Source organism: Panicum hallii, chromosome 3 (genome assembly GCF_002211085.1).
Source record: "Panicum hallii strain FIL2 chromosome 3, PHallii_v3.1, whole genome shotgun sequence".
NCBI classification, from domain to species: Eukaryota; Viridiplantae; Streptophyta; class Magnoliopsida; order Poales; family Poaceae; genus Panicum; species Panicum hallii.
The window spans coordinates 63,072,524-63,094,281 of NC_038044.1; the positions used below are offsets into that span (position 1 = coordinate 63,072,524).

General features: G+C 44.4%; 3 protein-coding genes across 7 annotated transcripts; all 3 read right to left on the reverse strand.

The window, feature by feature from the left end:
• Positions 1-16: 16 nt before the first annotated feature.
• Positions 17-9,449, reverse strand: LOC112884642 (serine/threonine-protein phosphatase BSL2 homolog). The gene is made up of 21 exons (XM_025950098.1): positions 8,684-9,449; positions 7,470-7,530; positions 7,221-7,299; positions 7,041-7,120; positions 6,868-6,962; positions 6,661-6,760; positions 6,031-6,100; positions 5,548-5,649; positions 5,360-5,441; positions 4,757-4,936; positions 3,456-3,723; positions 3,121-3,364; positions 2,786-2,956; positions 2,341-2,579; positions 2,027-2,111; positions 1,829-1,927; positions 1,531-1,730; positions 1,349-1,424; positions 1,120-1,255; positions 894-1,033; positions 17-799 (listed from the first exon to the last, which is right to left on the reverse strand). Exons 1-21 carry the CDS (start codon positions 9,075-9,077, stop codon positions 713-715), a joined length of 2,988 nt encoding a protein of 995 aa, XP_025805883.1. The 5' UTR covers positions 9,078-9,449; the 3' UTR covers positions 17-712.
• Positions 9,450-11,353: 1,904 nt separating this feature from the next.
• On the reverse strand, positions 11,354-15,206 carry LOC112886088 (GTPase LSG1-2). 2 transcript variants are annotated; one of them, XM_025951869.1, is made up of 8 exons: positions 14,829-15,206; positions 14,609-14,698; positions 14,431-14,517; positions 13,951-14,044; positions 13,582-13,638; positions 12,954-13,033; positions 11,785-12,862; positions 11,354-11,711 (listed from the first exon to the last, which is right to left on the reverse strand). In XM_025951869.1, the coding sequence occupies exons 1-8, from the start codon at positions 15,074-15,076 to the stop codon at positions 11,667-11,669; spliced, it is 1,779 nt and encodes a 592-aa protein (XP_025807654.1). In that variant the 5' UTR covers positions 15,077-15,206; the 3' UTR covers positions 11,354-11,666. The 2 variants fall into 2 exon arrangements, with proteins under 2 accessions (XP_025807654.1, XP_025807653.1); XM_025951868.1 differs by having other exon boundaries at positions 11,354-12,862; positions 14,829-15,205.
• Positions 15,207-15,591: 385 nt separating this feature from the next.
• Positions 15,592-21,587, reverse strand: LOC112886824. Of its 4 annotated transcripts, XM_025952824.1 has the most exons (7): positions 21,082-21,587; positions 20,394-20,990; positions 19,203-19,326; positions 18,923-18,975; positions 17,707-17,804; positions 16,816-16,962; positions 15,592-16,701 (listed from the first exon to the last, which is right to left on the reverse strand). In XM_025952824.1, exons 5-7 carry the CDS (start codon positions 17,755-17,757, stop codon positions 15,976-15,978), a joined length of 924 nt encoding a protein of 307 aa, XP_025808609.1. In that variant the 5' UTR covers positions 17,758-17,804; positions 18,923-18,975; positions 19,203-19,326; positions 20,394-20,990; positions 21,082-21,587; the 3' UTR covers positions 15,592-15,975. The 4 variants fall into 4 exon arrangements, with proteins under 4 accessions (XP_025808609.1, XP_025808610.1, XP_025808608.1 ...); XM_025952825.1 differs by lacking the exon at positions 20,394-20,990; XM_025952823.1 differs by having other exon boundaries at positions 20,394-21,587.
• Between the last annotated feature and the right edge of the window lie 171 nt (positions 21,588-21,758).

The window sequence follows — 21,758 nt, forward strand, 5'->3', positions numbered from 1 at the left end:
AGGGAACGTATAAAGCTCAAAAATGAAAGCTTATAATGCTGCACCAATAAATCAAATCAAATCAAATCACCAACCCCGTTCACAACCCAAAACTTTTGGACAAGAAAGAAAAATATATTGTACACATCAGCACCGGTGACGGAAATTACAACAGGTGGGAGGTGCGAGGTGTGCTGGCTGGCTGCTAGGATCAACAGGCGACAAACACTATTATACAGGACCTGACAGACGACGGGCCACCGCCACATAATTTTACCGCTTTTCCCATTCCAGTAAACTCTGCAACATGAGAAATCTACAGCAAAAAGAATACCTAGTACAATTGACACACTATCCCTTTCGACGCTCAACCAAAAAACACATACACGAACCCGGCTTATCTGCTGGCATCTGAGTATGTACAGGCGCGATCGCAGGCAAGACCCTCCGGTTAATCAACACTCGGTTCTGTTGTTCTACTTCTCAATTCTCATGTTTGGGGAAAGGTTTTGGACAGCGCTGTCGGTGGTGATTGGTGAATCTTCTCTGGCCTTCATCCTCTGAGCGCTTGGTTTCGCTCCCTGAACAGTTTCCTTTCGGGCTTTCGCCGTTGCTTTTGGGCTAGCATGTGCTCTCAGTACAGACCACCTGCCTGTGTGCAGAATGGATGGATATATATAGCCTCGAGCCACTAGAGACTAGAAATCGATTGTTTCAGAATATGGCCAGGCTGCTATATCCAGGCAAGAGAGCCTCGGTCATTGTTGGGCACTTGAGGGCGGCCCCTTGTTGGTGTTGGCGGTCTGTTGGCATTCAACTCCTGATTTTTAATCCAAGATGGTGTCAGAAGCGGACAGAAAGCAGTAACATATAATACGAATACACCAGTATCTAATATGCTAAACTAACATTACCTGCATCCATGTGTCCTCAATATGATGCTCCGGAGAGGTCTCAGGTGATGTGATGGCAGGTGGCAAAGGATGGATGAGTTTTGGAACAACCACCAGATCCCTTCCAAGAACTAAGATTGCACCTGCGTTGTTTGCCGTACCTGTGCGCATACCATGCTAAATAACTGAACAATCCAGGTGCCTGAGAAGACCGGAAATGAGTCACATCTGAAAAGTGTATACTTACCGCAGTAATTTGTTGCTGAGAAAAGAGTGATCAGGTGACCTTGAGCAAAACGCTCAAAGCCATCCATCACACACTCATGTGCTCGTACAATCAACTGCAGGTCATTGTTGTTGCAGAACTCCATAACTCTATCAGGCTGTGGCAACAATGCACGTTAGTCTCATAAACCATAGAAACCAGCAAGAAAAAAAGGCTGTTCAAAACAGGCTGAAGAACAGATAATACTGACCCCAAAGGTAACAAGACCAGGGCCCCGTGCATTTGGTCTGAGTCCTTCTACGCTATCATTCTCAGTTGGGTCAGACCTTTAATAAGCATCAAAAAGATAAATCATGAGCCCATGACATCAACAAATGATAAACAAGGATCTTGCAATAATAATCTGACAACAGGAGCAGTTGAAATGCTGACCATAGAAGATCCATCAGAACAACTGAGCCTGCTTCCATTGTAATTGGCCTTTGAAGATTCTCAATTTGCTCGACATGGTTGATGGACCGACCAATACCACCATGCATACAAATTATTTTCTTTTCTATTAGTGCAGCCAAAGGGAGCCAATTAAATAACCTGTTCACACGATGCCAGGTCCAGATTCCATCGCGCTCACCCTTTAATTGCAAATAAAATAACAACATACGACATACGTAAACAAAAGATAGGGCACAGGCATGCAGAGGAAAGCAACATTGAACCACAAAGTCATTACCATTCGCTCTATGCACTCTATTCGGAACCCAAACAGAGCATTGATATCTGCTGCCTCATGATTCCCTCGAATTAAATGTACATTATGAGGATATTCAACCTGAATTATACAGTGAGCATGACTTTAGTTTTTTAGAAAGAAATAACACCTGACGAAAAAGTGCTGCTTCAATGCATATTTGCAGCCTAGTAATACTACCTTCAGTGCAAGAAGAAGAGTGATTGTCTCCAGACTATGCTGACCACGATCCACATAATCTCCCAAGAAGAGATAATCAATGTAGCTGCATTTTTATTTAAAGAAAGTACATACAAAGTCAGGGATGCCAGCTACATAAATATCAGGAGAGTTTATCACATAATAAATGAACTTCAACTAAATGTCTAAACCTCAAGTTTCCTATTAAATATTTTTAATGAGTTTTGGAATCCAAAACAATATCAGTCGAATCAAATCCATGAAAGACAAAAAAGAACCGAATCAGATAAATTCAAAATCACCAAAATACTCACGCAATGTCTCCAGCTGTTGAAGGAGCACCGTACTCATCAAATAAGCGCATGAGGTCACCAAATTGACCGTGCAGATCACCAAATATCTTAATGGGAGCTTTAAGCTGTAAGACACTTGGTTCACTTGAAAATATTCTTTCAGCACTATCACATAGATCTGCAATCTCATTGCAGTCAAGAAAGAACTGCCTTCGCACAGGGGGCTTCCAACCACGAGGTTTCAGCAGAGATGCAATTACCTGGATGATTGGGCCACAAAATATAATCATGTGAGTAATCACCAAAACAATATATAGATATCTTCACCTTTAAGAAACATCATCATGTGAAGTGCTTGTTTATTAGCACAAGCCATGAATATTTTACGGTAATAACTCTTGAGCTTCAAGTAAGTATTTCTAGCATGTAATGCTTTGAACAGATAACCTTATGCATATTAGAATACCTTTTTGGGCACACTATTAATAGACATTTGTCGATCTAGTAATTTCCTTGCTGCAGTTGCATTCTCAGGGGTGCCATAAATGACTCTTCTTCCTTCATTCTCAAACTGGTCAATTGAGAGCTGCCTAACCATGCCACCTAAGGCACCTCCAGTTTCTGCTGCTACCACCACCTACAAGACCAAAAGATGTTCAACTGTTGTAAAAACAAATAGAGCTGCTTTTGCAAGATGGGTTCTAAGATAAACATATCAAATTGAATGTCTAAACAAGAATAGAATAATAATAATTCATTCAAACAACAAGCAGCAAAATTTTAACTGCATTTGCATCTTACTGCTCTATGGTGCAACCGAACCCCAGGAGGTGGTGTTGAATTATTCAAAAGAGCAGGATCTGGTTTTATGAGGCTTGAAGTTTGCTTGCCACTCGATGCAGCATCTGGAGACTGCTCCCTGTCAGGTGAATGCTCCATCTCACCATTAACTTGCCTAGCCTTTACAGCAGCTAAGGTAGCACTGATTGCCTCAGCCTCCGCAGCTGATGCTTCAACCAAATAATCAACACCTTTGCTCAATCTCCTGCGCAAAAGTAAGTTTGGAACACAAATCTCAATGCATAGCAGCTTCAAAGATAACTCAGTTAAGGTCACAGGAGATAAATGATCCAAACCTCTGTCCCTGGATAATAGCATTCTCGGGACTATTATCAGTATACATGTCCCCATTGACAGGAGGAGCAACTGGAGTTCCAAGAACAACGGCTCCATCAGGACTTGAAACTGTAACTGTTTGTCCTGATTGTTCATCGCTGTAGGCATATCTACCAGGTTCTCTTTGTACGTTTCCGGATGCAGCAACAGCAGCTGCTTGATTAGCAGCGCTGGTTGTTTCAGCAGCAGCAAGATCTTCAGCAACCAGAAGGTCATCTAGCAGCACACCTGTGGAACAATTGTGTTAAATTTGGCATCAATTGATAAAGACAAATTTCTAACAACCTATGTATCTGAGACGAGAAATGTCAGAGCTGCAGTTCCACAAGAGTACAAGACTACAATTTAGCAGCTTAACTCTGAGGAGTTTGCAGAGTGGCAAACATATTCGAATTATAATTGTTTGTGCTAATCACTTGGTGTCCTAAATTCCTAATTGCTATGCAAAGAAGAAAAAGATTAAAAGGAATGCATAACATTTAAAGGAAGTACATGTATTTGACAACTCACAGGAACAATGGAGCATGGCAATTTCTTAAGCTTCATGCACAAGAACATCACTAACGTGATCAAAATAAATCAAGTCACAGTGGAAAACAAACCATACAAAACATGTATCATTGAACAGTGGAATCAGTGTCAAGTGCATGGGATGATTTAAAAAATTACTATTACTGCCAAGGATCCATGTCAGCGGAATAATCAATGCAATCTGAGAGGCATAGTTACTCAACAATACAAACATGGAATAATTACAGAAAATTAAGTCAAAGCTAACCTTCTGTTGTCTTAAAATCTTAGTATCAAATTTTGTAAGTAACAAAAAACACTAAGTAAATGTCTGGCACTGTAACCAACCAATATCTCTTGCATAACATTAATCAATAACTTCAGTTGCCCAAAAAGTTACTAATGAAGATATCTGCATGAAACAAGAAGAGGATAGCATTCGAATAGACTTATGTCTATATTTGTGTAGCCTGTACCACAATGGCCACTCCACTGAAGTTGAAAAATATAATGCAAGGGCAGTTCCAGATGATTACCCTAATTTGTTTATCTGCTTGAATCTATGACAAACATTGATTCTTCCACAAATTTGCTCTAGGTAAATTTGTGCAATCAAACTCAGTAATCATATTAATGCAAACAAGAGAAAACCATTTTTTTTCTTAAACAAAAATAGAACAGGTCCAGTAAAAGAAAACAGGAATGACATGGTGAAAAAAAGAAGGGGGAGCTAAGAGACTGGAATGTTTACCTCCCCGTAAACCTCCATAAACAAATATCAAATCACCAACTGCAGCAGCTGCATGCCTGCACCTTCGTGTAAGCTCTACAGAAGCATCACCTCCTGCTGCATCTGCACTATATCTTCCTGTCCTTGGAGTTGTAACTACTGATTTGGTATCACACCAAACTCCAGCAGCAGTGTCCAATACTGAAAAGGCAGCATGGCACGGAAACTAAGAAAGTAGGTAAACATGGAGATAGAAATATACTCTTACATAATAACAAAAAATATTGAGATATCAATGCTGAAAGTACTGACCATGTTCTGGTATTTTACAAAACCATATGCAATTTAATAACAAGGTTATTTGCATTAAAAGTAGGCAGTAATGGTGTAAATACTGTTACTTATTGATCAATTGTAGTAATAAATGAGCAATTTACAAACAATAAAGAATACAATGTTGATTTGTTGAGCTTAGTAAAAGATAGCAACTATTTCTAAATTACTTTCCTGATAGAAACCTTCCAAGAAACAGAGATCTATATGTTTGCCTGTAACACAAGTGGTACAATTCTCTATTCAACACCACAAAAATGCGCTGACCAAAGGAAGTTTTAAAGATGGAACCTGCAACGCTTGAGGAATCTTCTACCATGCGACCACCTCCAAGAGCCCCTCCTGAGACATGAAGCCGTGCATTGACAAAAACCTAACACAACAGAAGGAAATGTGGTTACACTAACAATACAACTGGATCAATCTCAACATTAAATAAATAAAGTGAAACTTAGGGAATAAATATGTTGACAACTTACAGCTGCATGTTGATATCTCGGTGATGGAGACACACCAGGGGCAATTGCCCACTCCCAGCGCCCATCTCTATGTTTTGCAAGCCCATATGCACTTGATAGGGGCTGATGATCAAAGTCAAAAGAAAAAAAAAAGACAAGAATATCATATCTACAACTAAGCATGCTTCGAGTAAAATCATAAAGGAAATTAGACATAGGGGCCAGTGTGGCTCCAAAATCCAGTAGCATGTTAATCAAGTGGATCCAGATTCAGCTTACAGGCCACGTGAACAGGATTTTCCGGACTGATCCAAAGATCTACAGGATACTATTTTTCAAGCGAATCGACTCAAGCATACCATTATGGAATCCATACCCCTTGAGGATCAAGACAAAAGCACTCATCCAATCATTCCAATGTCACAAAGACAAGGATGTAACAAGATAACATACAATGCTTCTAACGATATTCATCTAATTACAAAAAAAATATCTGGCACTTACCACACTATTGGCATCCCTTCCACCACAAAGCAAAAGAAGGCCATCAGAACGGGCACTTGCAGTTGCATACCTGAGCATCACCAAGTAATACAGTTAATGGAAACTTAATATAGGTAAAAACATATTTACATTCAGCAACTTACTAGAAAAGTTTAGTTCAAGAACATTACCTCACTACATCAAACAACTAGATGTGCAGTATAGTAGGTAGCAAAAGGTTCCGTCTAGTCAGATTTGTGGTGTTTGTCAAACAGATAGACTATACAAAACATTCTTTGTAATTTGGGCACAGCTTTATAGGACATTAACAATAATATCAGCTGTATGGCAGCAAGATTTTCCATGATTGCCAAGAGCACTCCAGTACTAAACTAGGCCTAATTATCTGGAACAGGCTGCTGCATATGACATAGAATGATAGAATAAAAAGGAAAAGTAAATCAGTGAGAGCTTTACTACAAAGTATGAAGCAAGTAGCATGAATAAAAAGCAACTCATTGGTCCATGCAGCAGCAGCATGCCAAGAAAGCATTGCAATGTTTGAAGTCAACGTCGGAAGTGTTTAAACCCCATTGATTTAACTAGAGTCCAAAAGGGCGAATGTTTCCCCATTATTATTGGGGCACTTACATGCACGGTGGTGGCCCTTCACCTTCCGGCTCAAGTTTTCTCCATTCATAGGGCTTAGCTGCAGTATCAAGGGCCCATACATCTGCCAGGGGCCGCTTTCCTGAAACATCGGTGCAGTCTTGCTATCAACATCAGTTATCTGGAATTATCTGCAGGGAGCTATAATCTAGCCATGGCAAACACCGAAACACATAAGCAATTTCCTACCATCATTGCCACCAATTGTCAATAAGAATCGCTGCCCAACCAAGGCCATCACATGTCCGTACCGTGGACCAGGACCGGGGCCTTGAACCACCACTCTGTGCACAAGACATTGAATCCTCAGCAGATAGTGAAATTAAAATTCCAAAGGTAAATCACAGTAGAATAGCAACCACCTGTGCCATCGTGGTCGTTGTTGTGTGAGATCCAGAACATGAAGGTCCTCAGCAGATAAGCCAGCAGGGCCTATTCCACCCTAAATGAGAACAAAACACCAAGGAATAGATGATATTCACTGTTGCATCAGCAGTTTAGCACTCATCTGACAACAAAACTGACACAGCTAAGCTAGGTACCTGAATAACCACCATGGTTCCCACAGCAGTGGCTACATGTGCAGCCCTTGGTGAAGGGGGTTCACCAAGTGGAGTAAGCCTGGCAACATTGTGTTTTGGTCAAATAGAACTAATATGTGCTACAAAGACGAACATCATGCTACCAGAAATGGGCATAGGACCTAACAAACTTAGGAAAAGAAAATGACAAAAACATAGAGTCTAAGCACCACATTGCACGGAATTAAGACAATTTCTGAAACACTATACCTGGTCCACTTATTTGATAACACGTCGTAACAGTGGACATCTGCGGTGGCACCAGCAAGACCTATGATCAAGGAGATCCATAAAGAAAACAAGGTTATGGTAAGACTTTTGTCGACTTTTGCACTTAAAGGAGTTAAAATTCTATTTCGACACTTGCTAAGGCCCTGCACCATTTCCAATTTGGCTTTTGAGTGATTCATATCGGTGCTTGGTACAACAAAAGGTGTAACCCTCTAAGGTATGCTTATGCCTCTGAGAACTTGAAGACATTTGATCTCAGTTTAGGTTTAGCTTTTGAAGCAGTACAGTTTATCTAGTTAGTAAATGCTTCAAACTTGCACTAGGGTGTTCAATAGACCTCCATAATGTCCAACCACATCAAAATTAAATACTCCCTCCGTTCCAAATTGTAGGTCGTTTTGGAAAATCTAGATACATAAATTTTGCTACGCATCTAGATATACACTATGTCTAAATACATAGCAAAAACTATGTATCTAAATTTGCCAAAACGACCTACAATTTGGAATGGAGGGAGTATAAGCCTCCAACATGGGGCATTGAATATTTCTTTTAGCACACAATCATCATTGTAAAGTAAAAAAATATGGCAACACAAATAGGCATTAAAGAGAACCATTAATGTCCTGCTTATTCTAAATACAAAAGTATGTCCCGCAACTGTAATAAAATTTCTATGTTGATAGGTAACTGCAATAAAAAAAAAGTATTTAGAGTATTATTGTTGATGAACTAAATTTGGCACTTCAAATCATACAAAAGCACCATACTCGGCCCCCCAAGTAACAGCCTGCACACGTGAGTTACATAACAATGTAGTATATCGACATCCTACTAATAATTACTCTCCAAATCAGGAAGCAGTTCAAATTCCCAGTTAGTTTTTGTTTTTAACCTAATCCCGCCAAAACGTGCAAGCCCACCCAATAGCTAATACACTGAAAACCACCATAAAATGAGACACTGAAGCACTAAAGCCACAATCTGCTCCAGTATTTGCAGTAAAACATTTTATCCCAAAATCAGTTTTCCCCTGCTCCTACTCCAGAGCGAGATTAACAATCAAAATCGTTACTTGCTGTCTCCTTTCTATTTGCTTCAAACTTTAGCTCTAAAGAAACTACAAAGTAGCACCTTAAACAATACATGAAACAATCTGAAACGAGAGAAGTTCAGGTTGAAGGGGGGCGTACGGATCCCGGCGCTCCCAGCCGACGAGGGGGGCGTCGCGGAGTTGCCCTCGAGCGCGGTGGCACCGCCGAAGAGTATGAGCCGCGGGCCCACGTACCCCGGCGAGCCCTCCTCTCCGACGGCCGGCACCGCCGTGAGCGTGTGCCCGCACCGGCACCCCGGCCCGTCCTCCTTCTTGTCCATCGCCGCGTCCACCACCGTGTACCCCGGCGCCGGCCTGGGCCCCGCCACCGGGGCCGGTGACGCTGCCGCGGCTGCAGCCGTGGGCGTCCCGGGCGTCGAAGGGGACACCGAGGGGGTCTCGCTCCCGGACCCTGACCCGCCGCCGCCGCCGCCGCCGCTCCGCGCGTCGGAGTCGGAGTCCGACTCCGTCGCCATGCGCGCGTCCACGTCCATCGCCGCCCGCCCCGCCTCCTGCTGCCCCCCTAGGGTTTCGCGAGCTGTGCACGGGGATCCCCCCCACGCGCGCGCACGAGCTCAGCCTCGGATAATCGCCGCCTTAGGAGACGGTCGAGCTGGCGGCGGGCGGCGCGGCCGCCATAACCCCGAGCTAACCCTAGGCTTCACCGCTCGCCGGCGGCGGCGTGGCGTGGTGGTGGTCGTGGTCGTGGTGGTGGCGCTCCGCGACGAGTCGAGTCTGGGGTCGGGTCGAGGGGAGGCGATGGGATCGCGAGGAGGGGAGGTAAGCGGAGAGGCCCCTGGGAGACTTGAGAATTGCGCGGGGCGAGTGGTGTGGCCGTGTGGGCTCGGCTGGAAATGGGAGTGGGAATGCGGGGGAGGTCGAGGACTCGAGTGGAAAAGCTCGGGGCGAAGAGGAGGCGGAGACGACGGACAGGGAGAAGGCGACGTCTAGTCTAGTGTGAGACGATTTTTGTACTGAGCTGGTTTTGTCTGGTCGGATTTTTCATTTTGGTCCTTGGTTATATATAAAGAAAAGATAAAAAATTGATTTTACTGAAAACGTAAAACTCTTTAGATTTAGAGGGCTAAAATTATCCGGCTCCCGTAGCTCTATGGTCAAAGATATCTAGTTTTCAAATACAATGGCCAAAATTAATCTCACTCCGTTAATAGTTTGATGGTCAAAAATAATCTTTTCCCCCTTAAGATTACGGTATAATTGTATTCTGCTGAAATAATTATAGGTAAATACTTATTCTTTATACATAAATTATTCGAAGAGCTTGCGGTGTGCCCCCATCTTCCCATCTCACCTCGAGTGGCTTGGCGGTGAATGCTAGAGCTAGCGGGGAACCACCAGATGTACATTCTACAGAGCTCCACCACTAGAAACCATTTTGATAAAATTCTAGGAGATGCTGGGGAAGGCAAAGCCCGTCCGTCTTGTTGCACGCCTAGTGAGGTTGACGAGAACTCTAGGAGGTGGCGGAAGGCATTGTTGATGGAGATCTGAAACGGAAAATATGATCCTATTTAGATTCCTAAATTTTCAAAAATGTACATTCAGATTCTTAAAAATAGTATCGTTAATAATAATAATAGTATTGCGTGAGGTCCAAATCAAGCTAAATTAAAAAATATATAATTTGTTTAAATATAATTGTTGGGAGTCTCCGGATGATCGGGGGACGAGATGAGGCACAAGCATCCGGCGAGCTCCGTCAGTCCGAAGGCGTCCACGTCCGTGCGAGGCGGCGGCGCGACGACGTACCCAAACTCCTCCGCCGCCACGGAGAACGAGACGATGGCCCGGCCGCCCTCGCGGCCGTACTCAATGGTGATCCGGTGCACGTGGCCGTGGGCGAACACGCCCGCCTGGTTCATCCGGACGCGTTCCGGCGGGAGCTCCCCGCTCGCCTCCGGCCTCCAGTGCCCGGCGGCGCCCACGTCGTAGACGTCGCAGCCGGCGGGCTGGCCGTCGTGGTACAGGAGGCGCACCACCTTGTGGGCCCTGGCGCGCGCGTCGTAGCCGAGGCCGTAGCTCGCGTAGTCGCGCAGCCCGGGAACGGGCGGTCCGCCATGCGGCCGTCGGGGAGCGCGGCGATCTGCCCGATGGAGGGGTTGCAGAGGTAGTACCGCCTGGCGGCGGCGGATCGCAGGAGGATGACGCCGCGGCACGGGCGGGTTTCCGCGGCGAGGGTGCCGTTGCGCGTGTTGTGCGGGACGTGCATGAGCGGCGTGAAGACGCCCTCCTTCCCGAGCTCCGGCGACGACCACGCGTACACCGTGGACGCGGCGACGGAGTCCGGCAGGAGGCAGGGCCTAGGAAGAACCTCCCGGTGGCGGCGGTTCGCGAGGTCGAGGTGCCTGTCGACGTAGGCGTCCAAGGAGAGCGCGGCGGCCCAGGCTCGGGAAAGGCAGCGGCACCGGAGCACCGACTTGGGCGGCATGCGTGCGAAGATGTCCTCGATGATCTCGTCTGGGAGATCTTGGCGGCACGGTGGCGCCGGCGACAACCTCGTCTTCTTGCACGGTGAAGCCATCATGGCGTCGATCGCTTCCGCTGGGCAGTGGACGGTGAGAGGAATATCAATCGAGTATTCGAAGCTGGTAACAATCCTACGGATCTACGAAACATACGGTAATTTGTTACACGCGAGTCACGATCCGTTACGGTTTGGTCTGTCACGTACGTTACCACGCCAAACAATATTATAGAGTTGCACATTCTTACACACCGACTGCTCGTTATACAGCTTCTTGCAGTTGCATGCTCTCCATTTTTTTTTTGACATTTGTATTAAGAATGCCGATCAATACATCAAAGAAAAGGGTTTGGAACAGAGTCCTACCATAGCACGTATCAACCATCTGAATAGTACCTTCACATATGTGTTGCTATGGAAGACATGGAAAAAAACAAACAGTACACACCACCGTATGTATCTATCGCGCTACAACTCACTGCATATGGAAGGCCGCAAGGGCAACACTAGTTTCTGGTAACGACTATCAGGGTTTTACAAGCTGTCATGCAAAACCACAACGTTCCGCTTGTCCCTTCCACTGAAGAAGCTTCAGCCATCAGCGGACAGTAGGAGGCTCAGTGCCCCGCCATGTGTTGTGTGGTTGTGCAAAGCAGAAAGTTGAGGTATTAGACCCTGCCGCTCACATTGACAGCGGGCTTCTGGAACACCCTTACAACTGCCGTTCCATCCCCACCATCGTTGCCAACCCTCCAGGACCGATCCTTCTTCCGCTGGGGCTTCTTGTGGTGCTTGTGGGATGCCTCTTTCTTCTTCTTTGCGGCGGTTTTAGATCCTTCATTGGCCAAGTCGAAAGATTCCAGGTCATCCAGTACATCTTTCATGTCTGGCTCTGCTGGATCAACTGCGTCCTCATCCTCTTCATCCAAATCATCAGCATCTGATTCATTAGCTGCTGATGAAGTAGCTGGACCTTCTGATCTGGTGATTACTTCACATTCTGCTTCGACGTCTGCTACACCAGGAGGGAGTTCAAAGTGCGGGATTTTACCATCAATGTAATCCTTCAGTATTTGTCGAGCAGCCCTGGTCTCGTCAGGCAGCCCAGCATGGCTGACATGCCCCCTGGATGCACAGTAGGCCCGCAACAGCTCAGCGGCAGTTGGTGGCCGAGACTGCGATTCGTAAGGCTTCGGCTTCGGCAAGGTGATTTTGTAAATCTGCTCAAGTATATTTCTCGGGACACGATCTGCCACCACCTGAATAGCTTCCCGGTGCTTTGTCATCCTGTCAATCGGCAAGACACCACATGCCACCATCTCATGCCTTGAGCTTGAGAAAGATGGGAAGACCAGTCCAGGGCAATCACAGAGAGTGAGCTCTTCAGAGATTATCAGTGTCTGGAAATGTTTAGTCTTGCCAGGTGTGTGAGTAACACCAGTCCTCTTCTCACCAACCAAAGCATTTATAGTGGAACTCTTTCCAACATTTGGATAACCAACAAACCCAACAACTACATGCTTAGCCACTGATGAAGCAGAATCTGAAGAACTGACATCATGATCCTCTTCAGCAGTTGAGGTCCTCCTTTGTGCTACAATAGATTCTGCTTCAGCTTGCAGCCTCATCAAGAGTTCATCCCTGCCATATATCTTGGTATCCAAATCAAGTGAAGCAGATTCTTCTTCAGAGTATCCACTTAACTTTTTGCCTTCAAGTGTGGCAGTAGCAGCTTTAGCTGACCAGAAAACAAAGAGAATATCATGTGCCTTAAAATAGTCAGCCCATCTCTTCCTGCATTAAACAATAGTGCAAATGATGTCAGTTTTAAGGAAATTACCCATAAAGGTAGCATACAATCAAATCACACGGAAAAGGTACGAACCGGATATTTAACGGCAACAGATCAGCCTTGTTAACAAGAAGCATTGTTCTCTTGTGTTCATCAATTTCCTTTGCGTATGCCTAGTACAGAAAAAGCCATGTTACAAGTCAAAAGTGAGATAGCACAACCACCAACGAAGAACATAAGGTGTGAAACTTTGAAATAGTGTGAATTTCTTTCAAGAAAGCACAACAATGTTCCAGAAATACACAATTTACATTTCTAGAGAACAGAAGTCATGGCAAGTATTGTTCTAATGTAGAACAAGGAAAAACAATGTCAAGACTCAAGACAGCTACTGCCTACTCATTTGCTGCGACAGGTTAATTTCACTTATTTTTCTCATGACAAAAAAACTGGCTTGCTTCTGTCAGAAATACAGGGAAAATCATAGCCATCCAGTTGGGTAGCGATTGCCAAAACATGGATAACAATACTGATGAAGACAGAACTATGAAAAATCCATGGCCGGGACTTCTGGAGAAATATTACAAATACTTTGCAGTTGTGCACAACGTGCAAAATTGAGCAGACTTTAAGCAGGGATTAACTAACACCATTTTGGTTGGCTTACAAGCTATTCCATTGGTAGTTAAAAAATTTAAACGAAAACCACGATAAGCAGTACCTCTAGGTCAGGGCAGCGGTAGAATAAGGGATCTCGAGCATCAACCACCATAACCAGCTTCATGGCAGAAAAGAAAACAGTCAGTAATTTGCATAGAAAAAACACACATCACAGAGCATTACTCTTCAATCGAAATAGCATGAGCATGATGAAGTCAGCACACCAGTGCAATCCAAGTAAATCATATAAAATAACACAGCAGAAGATAAATCAGCGTCAACATACAGACTACAGTTTGCAAGGGGCACCTACATCTGTGTGTTACTTTCCTTTAGTAGTTTAACAAATGGTCCAGTATGAGCACTCAGACAGAAAGACAAATTAGTAAAAGCAATCAACCACATTTGACCATTAAGGAGGATAACTCACCAAATCACTGCGTTCAAGCACTCTCCAGAGCTGTCTCCAGATGTCAATATTCTTCTCAAAGGGTGTCAGGACAAGCTTGTCATTCTCTTCCAATCTACAGATTAGATTGCTCTCATCAACAAACTACTCAAAGCATTTAATTGGAAAGATGATGCCCAAAGATGCATTAATAACTCAAGGTACATTTCTACAATTAACACATACTGTCTGCCTTTAAGCCGCATATTTAGCCATTTAGGTTATCATGAACTACATATGTAACAAAAATGGTCCAAAAACTAATCTAATAGTTTACACAATAACAAGTAAAGGTGCAATATAAAGCTCATAAGGTCACTAATCTTATGCAATTGTCGATAAAAAAAATCAGTAGTCATAGTGCAGTCCCTGAATATGTAACCTTACAAGAAAATATCGCTCCATCCCACAAAACAGTTCTAAGCATGATTGACGGAGTAGACAGTACAACTCAGAACCAACCTCGCAAGATTCCTGCGCCACACCAGGAACGCCCGCCTCTCATTCGCATCAAGCTCCTCTACCGTCATCTGATTATGCCACGGTGGACTGCAATCACGCACAAAGGAGCCACAATCAGAAAAGGAACAATCCTAAAACCGCGCACATATAACAGCAACATCATCAATAAAGTGCTCACCGCCGGGGAACCCTGAGGCTGCTGGCGTGCAGGGCCTCCTGCTCCTTCCGCAGCCGCCGCCTCTCCTCGACTGTCTCCCCCGTCGCGTCCCTGCGCCAAACCAACCCAATCCATCAGAACCCACAGCAGGCGAACACACGCAAATCTCGCAACACCAACGGAACGAAACACGGATTTCATTTCCCCCCACGGAGGCGGAGGAGACGGGGCGGGCACTCACAGGTCGATGACGAGGTCGGAGTCGGAGGAGACGGACGCGGCCTCGGCGAGCTGGTCGGCCTCCGCGGCCCGCTGAAGCACGGCGTCGATGTCGCTGACGTCGATGACGGACTCGAGCGGCATCGCTCGGCGGCGCGCGAAGGCCAGCGCCTCGCCGCGCTCCTTGGCGGCCGCCGCCGCCTTGTTCCGCTGCCGGATCAGCGCGCGGCCCAGCGCCTCCCCCTTCTCCTTCTTCCCGCCGCCCGCCATCGCCTCGAGCCCGCACCAAAACCCCTTGCCTTCGGAGAGAGAACCGTGGAGGCGGAGGGAGCGGTGGCTAGGGTTTTTGCTGCGAGGCGGAGGAGGAAGGAGACGACGCGACGAGTGGGTGGGGGACTTGGAGGAGTAACGAGTTCGTTTTCTCCACCGAGTGTGTCACTGACGCTAGGGCCCACCTCTCGGGATGACGCGTGCGGTGGCGCGGCCAGCCATCCAGTTGACCTGTTCCCATGCCCCCCACGAATCAACTCTTCAAAATATACCGGTCAGAATCCAATCAAATTCAGTTAAAAATGAATCCATTCAAATTCATGTGAGTTCTCACACCAGAGTCTCAGCGGCAGCATCTGACTCTGGTTTGAGCAATCTCACAAGAATGATGCAGGCCTGTGCTGCACTGGCAATTCCTTGCATGAAAAACTTTTTGCACATAATTAAAACCTCCAATCCGCATGCCAACCAAATTAATAAATCCAAGATTTAATACCATACACAAACCAGGTCCATACAACCATTCAGTTTAAGCATACCTCCAGTACGGTATTGGCCCTTACTAAGAAAACTTGACCACCATCTCAAGAATACAAAAACAGAGAGAAAACTTGACCAAATTACAAGCAACTAGGTAGCATTGTAAATAAGAAGAAGTTCTGAAATAGACACTCAGGTCCGAGTCCATAACCTAGGAGCTAGGCTCAGTACACAGCCTTATTAACCAAACAGGTTCAGGAACCTTCAGAGCTGACCACCAGGCAATCCGAGAATCTGGAGTCAGGACACGAGCAAAAGAGAACAGATAGATAGCCATCAACCAGAGAACTAGGCAAGCGTACACATAAAGCTGAAAAACGATGGCAGGGGCAGGCCTAAGCGCGACCTACTGCTGCTGGTTACCACCCTTCTAACTTCGTCATTACTTTGTGCACGTCATAGTGGCCGTCGTCTGCAGCCTCATCATAACCAGCGTTGTTCATCACAGTCAGGAGGGTGGTGAATTCAGGAGCCTGGAGGCGCGCCACGTTCTGGAACTGCTCCGAGACCTGGTCGGTGTTGTACCCGTTCCCCATCATGATCCTGAGGACCGTGGTGGGATTGGGCGACTCCAGGTTCAGGATGCTGCTGTAGGCGACATCGCTGACGTTTTCCTCCTCGTTGGTCGCCACAACAGGCCAATAGAAGTCTCCTGTGGGGTTGCTGATTGACACCGTGCTACCAGAGGTGGCCTCAGCGATGTTCTCATAGTATTCACTGGTTTCGGCGAAGGGCCAACAAAGGCCAATTCCTGGGGTGTTGCTTGGCGCCTCAATGTCATAGGAGACCTCACCAGCATTTGCATCGCCTACATTGGTTGCGATCAAGGGCAAATACATGACCTCACCAACATGTTCACCACCTCCATTGGTTGCATTGAAGGGCCAATTGAAGCCTATTGCAGGGGTGCTGCTTTGCAACTCGCTGCCTACAGTGGTCACTTCCTGGTAGCCATTGGCTACAATGAAGGGCAGGCAACAGTCTCTTAGGGCGGCGCGGAATGGCACCATGATGCCTCCATTGGTACCTTTCTGGTTGCCCTTGGTCCTGACAAAGTGGCCTTTAGGACATCTTGGAATGTGCTTCTGCATCAACAGATTGCAGTTACAGAAACAATAGAAAGACAAGAAAGATGGGGACAAAATTGATACTTCACTGTGGGCAAATCAGGATCATATTCAGAGTTAAGTGGGACGTACCTTAACTCTGAGTGCCCTTCTCTTCCTTGCTTCTTTGACAAGATGGCGACGTTCACGCAGCCTAATGATAGCATCATACTGCTTTTCCCTCACAAAAACTGGTGCACCACCAGGTGTAATAGGTGGAAGCAGCTTCCAGCCAACAGCCTACATTTCAAAAAGAGAAACCAACAAACATCAAAGGATTATTAGCAAGAAATACATCACTTTGACAGATAAAACCTCCAACTAATATTCCTACTCTGCTCTCATAATATCAATTTTTGAAAGTACTCATGGCAGGATATCACTGGAGGTCATCCCTTTATCTTATGTTATTGGCAAGTCATGCCACTCCTAAAAGAAAAAGGGGTGACCTAAACAAAGATTAAAGCCATCAATGAACCTAACTGCACATTATATAAAATGAGACATGTATCAACACTGAATGAAGTTTCCAAGTTTTGAAATAATTTGGAAGAATCATTATGAGATGTCTGCAATTTAAAATCCAAATTTGTGCTAAAGTAAGCTTATTGAAAGACATCTAATATTGAAAGAAGTTCACATAAACTAAATTTAAGAAAACTTCAGCGACCTTACTTTTAATGTATTTTACATGCTACTACTGCACATAAGTCAAGAATCAAGCCAAATAACATGTACATTAAAGGTGATTACATCATAATTCATAATTGACTTAAATTACATGTTCACTAAAAGGAACTTAATAATCATCTCATTCGATGAGAAAATAGGCCATATTGCTTATCAGCATTAGGATAGTTGTTAGAACCATGAACCGTTAACTCAGTAAAAAATGGACATTCAGAAAGGAATGACATTATGCTTGTGGTCCAAATGTAGTTGACTTTGTCCTTTTCAAGAAACAAGGTTGACAGAATAACTTACCATTGGCTGACCAGCACCCATCTCAGACGAACCATTATTCTCCACAGACATGTTCGGTATTGCAGGAGCAGAGCACTCGGATGCCTTTGCCGTGTTCCCTGGTTCAAAATGCCAGAGCAGCTACTGTTACAGTTCAGTATCCATAAATCCCATCAAGGGTCCTTACTGGAAAAGGAGGTGAACTAAGACATCAATGAATATCTAAGTAGATACAGACCAAAGATCCATCCATGCATAACAAAAAAATCCAAATAGCCACCACGAAAAAGAAAGCTTTCCAAAATCTCTGATCAGGTCAGTTATATGAATCTATTTGGTGCTTTTCGTAGAGATTGTTTCCACCAAACCTCTACTTAACTTTCCTACAAAATATACCGAGACAACTAAAAGAAATTCATTATTTAGAATGTAGATGACCATCAGTAGTATTGCCTTGTGCATGTACCTAGATTCATTATAGTCTAGCCAGTCAAATCTATTCATGAAACACAACAAGGACACTTCGATAAAGGTCCTGGATTTTCTCGTTTTGTTTTCTTGGTTACAAAAGCATCATCACATTAGGAAATTCTACAACAGATTGATTGAATTCAATTCTGACATAAGATCTATTGTGTTAGATCAGGGCCTATTTGAATTGCAGAAAATTCTCGACAGTTAAATACATCAATTCCTACCATAAATGTAACTGCAGGTCACTTAGGACATGGACTCAGAGTGGATATAGCCATATAGGTCAGATTTGAAGCGGCCACAGAGTGGATAATGGATTGTACATGCATAAAGAAAGGATAGAACTTCACAATGAAGTTAACAGTTTTATAATGTGCTAGAATGATGATAATTAACACCAACAAGTAAACATTCACCAAGGTCACATTACAATGAATCAATAATTTCACAGATCCTTAACGCTCTATAGAATATCCAACTTTTAAATTTATTGGCTACTGAATACAAATAGAGTAGACATTGCTCACCCACAACTTGACCCATATCCCATAAATGCCACAGATGAATACACGACATACCGCACACTAATCATCGTTTTGGAAACACATCCCATGCAGATTTTTCTTATTTCTACTATTGGGTCAGACAAAAATCGTCCCTCTCGTTTCACTCCTAATTCCAGCTACCTAACTGTACCCACCTACCCATGGTCTATGTATAAAGTATAAATATGTATTAAAGATAGAGACTAGAGGATCCTCACCTTGGGACCATGATAGAGTAACAGCTTCAAATCCGGCCCATGAAGCTCACCATCTGAGTTGCATAATCACGAGAATGCAAAAAAAGAAACATCATACAGTACATGGTCAGAGAAGCGGTATGAAAAAAGAGATGTATTAAAAAATTCAGGATACTGCATGATATTAGTTACGAATAATGTAAAATACGGCCAAGCTATGCATGATATTTGTAATGATAACCACAAAAATAGTAACAGAAGATATCCAAGACATGCAAAAGGAGGTTAAGAAAGAAAATACCGCTACTGGTAAAGAAGCAACACAGAGATTATGGGTGGGTTGAGACAGCGAGGACACTGGTGTGCTGCGTATATATAGCCAGCGATAGCCTAGGAATGGTAACGTTCACCTTCTCAAATAAGATCTACAAAAATATATTGCAGAGCCGCTCGTTAATGCTCAAGAACACTATCATATCTTCAGTATATAAATGGGACAGGTAGAACACCAAAATATCAATAGTATATTAATGCGACGGTTAGAATGACACTGGCAATAGAAGTTTCTGTGTGACTGATTAAATGCTAGAGATAGAAGATACGCATACGACAAATGGAAAATATTAAAACAAGAATGACAATGGCGTCTTCAATCTACACTGCTAAAATCACACCGAACTGAATTGGATACGTTGAATTAAGTATTTCATATGGCAGTTGGTTTAATTTCAAAACCTCAAAATAAGAGTTCCCAATTTTAACGAGCCAGAAAGATGGGACATACTGACTGTATAATGTTACCAGTTGACTTGTCTAATATTCTTAAGTAAACTTTTGGATTGCCGTAATGTACATGCTCTGTTGAATAGTTGCTGCGCTGTCATTAAGTTTTAGATACCGTCTACTGGCATCACTCACAGTTAACTTTAGCTTAGGTCCATTGGTGCTATGTGAATGTGAGTACATTGCATTGCTGCAGATAATATTACAGTGGAACTCAATGTTACCATTCTGTTTCATGTAAATTTGTAAACTAGTATCTGCATGCTCCATACCTAATAAATTCAACAAAGGTCCAGAAAATCCAGATATTCTGGCTGTGTGAACAAGATGTCATACAATCAAATTGTGAGCTGGATTTTGCAATCATTAATTACATGCCAAGGTAAAAGAATGCAAGTCTATTATTCAAACTTGGATGACCATGCAACATGACACGATACTTATTTGGACATCTGTGTTTGAGGTTCAGTGAAGCAACAAGTTTCTGACTTATTTGTAACTTGTACGGAACCTTTGGTAACCAATTATCTACTTTCACTTAATCATGATGCAAATTGAAGTCCATTTTTGCGATTCAAAAGGCATGAATATATATTATTTTATTTTATGGTTTTATCCACCTAAAGCGAATCCTTTTTTTCTATTGGAGAAAATTGCAAAGAAAGTTGGTATCTTGGATTCTGGTCGGTTACAAAAATTTAGGGAATACCTTCTCCTCTGCCTCACTCAAAACTCCTACAACCACACTTAAGGATGCACCTGAATTTAGGTGATTTATTGCTGATTTACTCTAAACCATTCCAATCTTCCTCCGCTAAATGACCACTGACAAGACATCTTTGCTTGTTTGCGACCACTACCACAACCGCAACCGCAATGTTCCTCAGGCTGGTATTTTATCGAGGCACGATATAGCTTCTAAATTGCTTGTTTTCTTGTGGAAAAGGTAGGTATTGTGTTTTTCTTTGCAGAATTCCTCATTCCTGCCATAGTGCCGTTCTCCTTCTCGTGAGGTTTTCTCAACTTAAACTGTGTTGGCTCTCACAGCACAGCGCTCCCTGTTGTACATTTAAACAAGACATTTTGCCTCTTTGTTGACAACTGGGAAATTACTCTGGTCCTGTCATGTTACAAAGAAACCAGTACATCTTTTTCAGTTCTCAAGAGTTACAAAGAAACCAGTACCACTCAAAAGCAAAAATGATGCCAAAAAAATGCAAAATGCGGTAAAAAAAATCGTGGCACGATCACCATTTGGTGGTGCCAATCTACTCGGTGACCATCCAGGCATTCCATGGCAGACAGCCTGCAAGCAACCACCTCGATGATCCTATCGTCCAACAATGTGAAATGATTCACAATATGAAACAGACGATCACAAGTGAACTGCTCTGTACCAAGGATGCCGGTCGACCCGCGGCAACTAGCCCTCTCCTTCCTCCTCCATGTCCACTACCGCAGCGCCCAGCAGATCCGATCCCCATTCCAAGGCCATCAGTTCAGGCACCAGTGAAGCGGGATGCTTACGCCGCCGTCCGCTCAGGAGCAAAATAGCAGCGGCGGGAAGGTGAGGAGGGCCCGTCCCCTCTCCGTATCGGCTGCTGCCCGCCGTGCTCCTTCCGCCGCCTGACCAGCGCGCGGCCCACCCACGCACACCATTCGTCGCCTCCGGCCGCCGCGGAAGGCTCCGCCCCCAGCATTGGCGGCGGAGACGGAGCGCGAAGCCTAGCTCGGGCTCGGCGCTCACGGGGAGGTGGGTGGAGACGGAGACGACGAGGCGGTGCCCGGCTGAGCGAGCCGACGGCGGACCAAGGCGAGGCCGGCCGGTGGATCTGGTGGCGGTAACTGTTGCAAAATGGCGATCCAACTATTTGCAAAATAGCCAAATAGCCCCTGTTTATTTTCATATAACTCTCTAGTTTGGATCGCGATTATTAATCGTGATCCAAGTATTTGCATTTAACCCCTGAATCAGATCGCGATTACTAACCGCGATACGAGTATTTTTATTTACGCCCCTGAATCGGATCGCGATCTGAATATTTTCATTTACCCCCGTTATTCGGATCGTGAT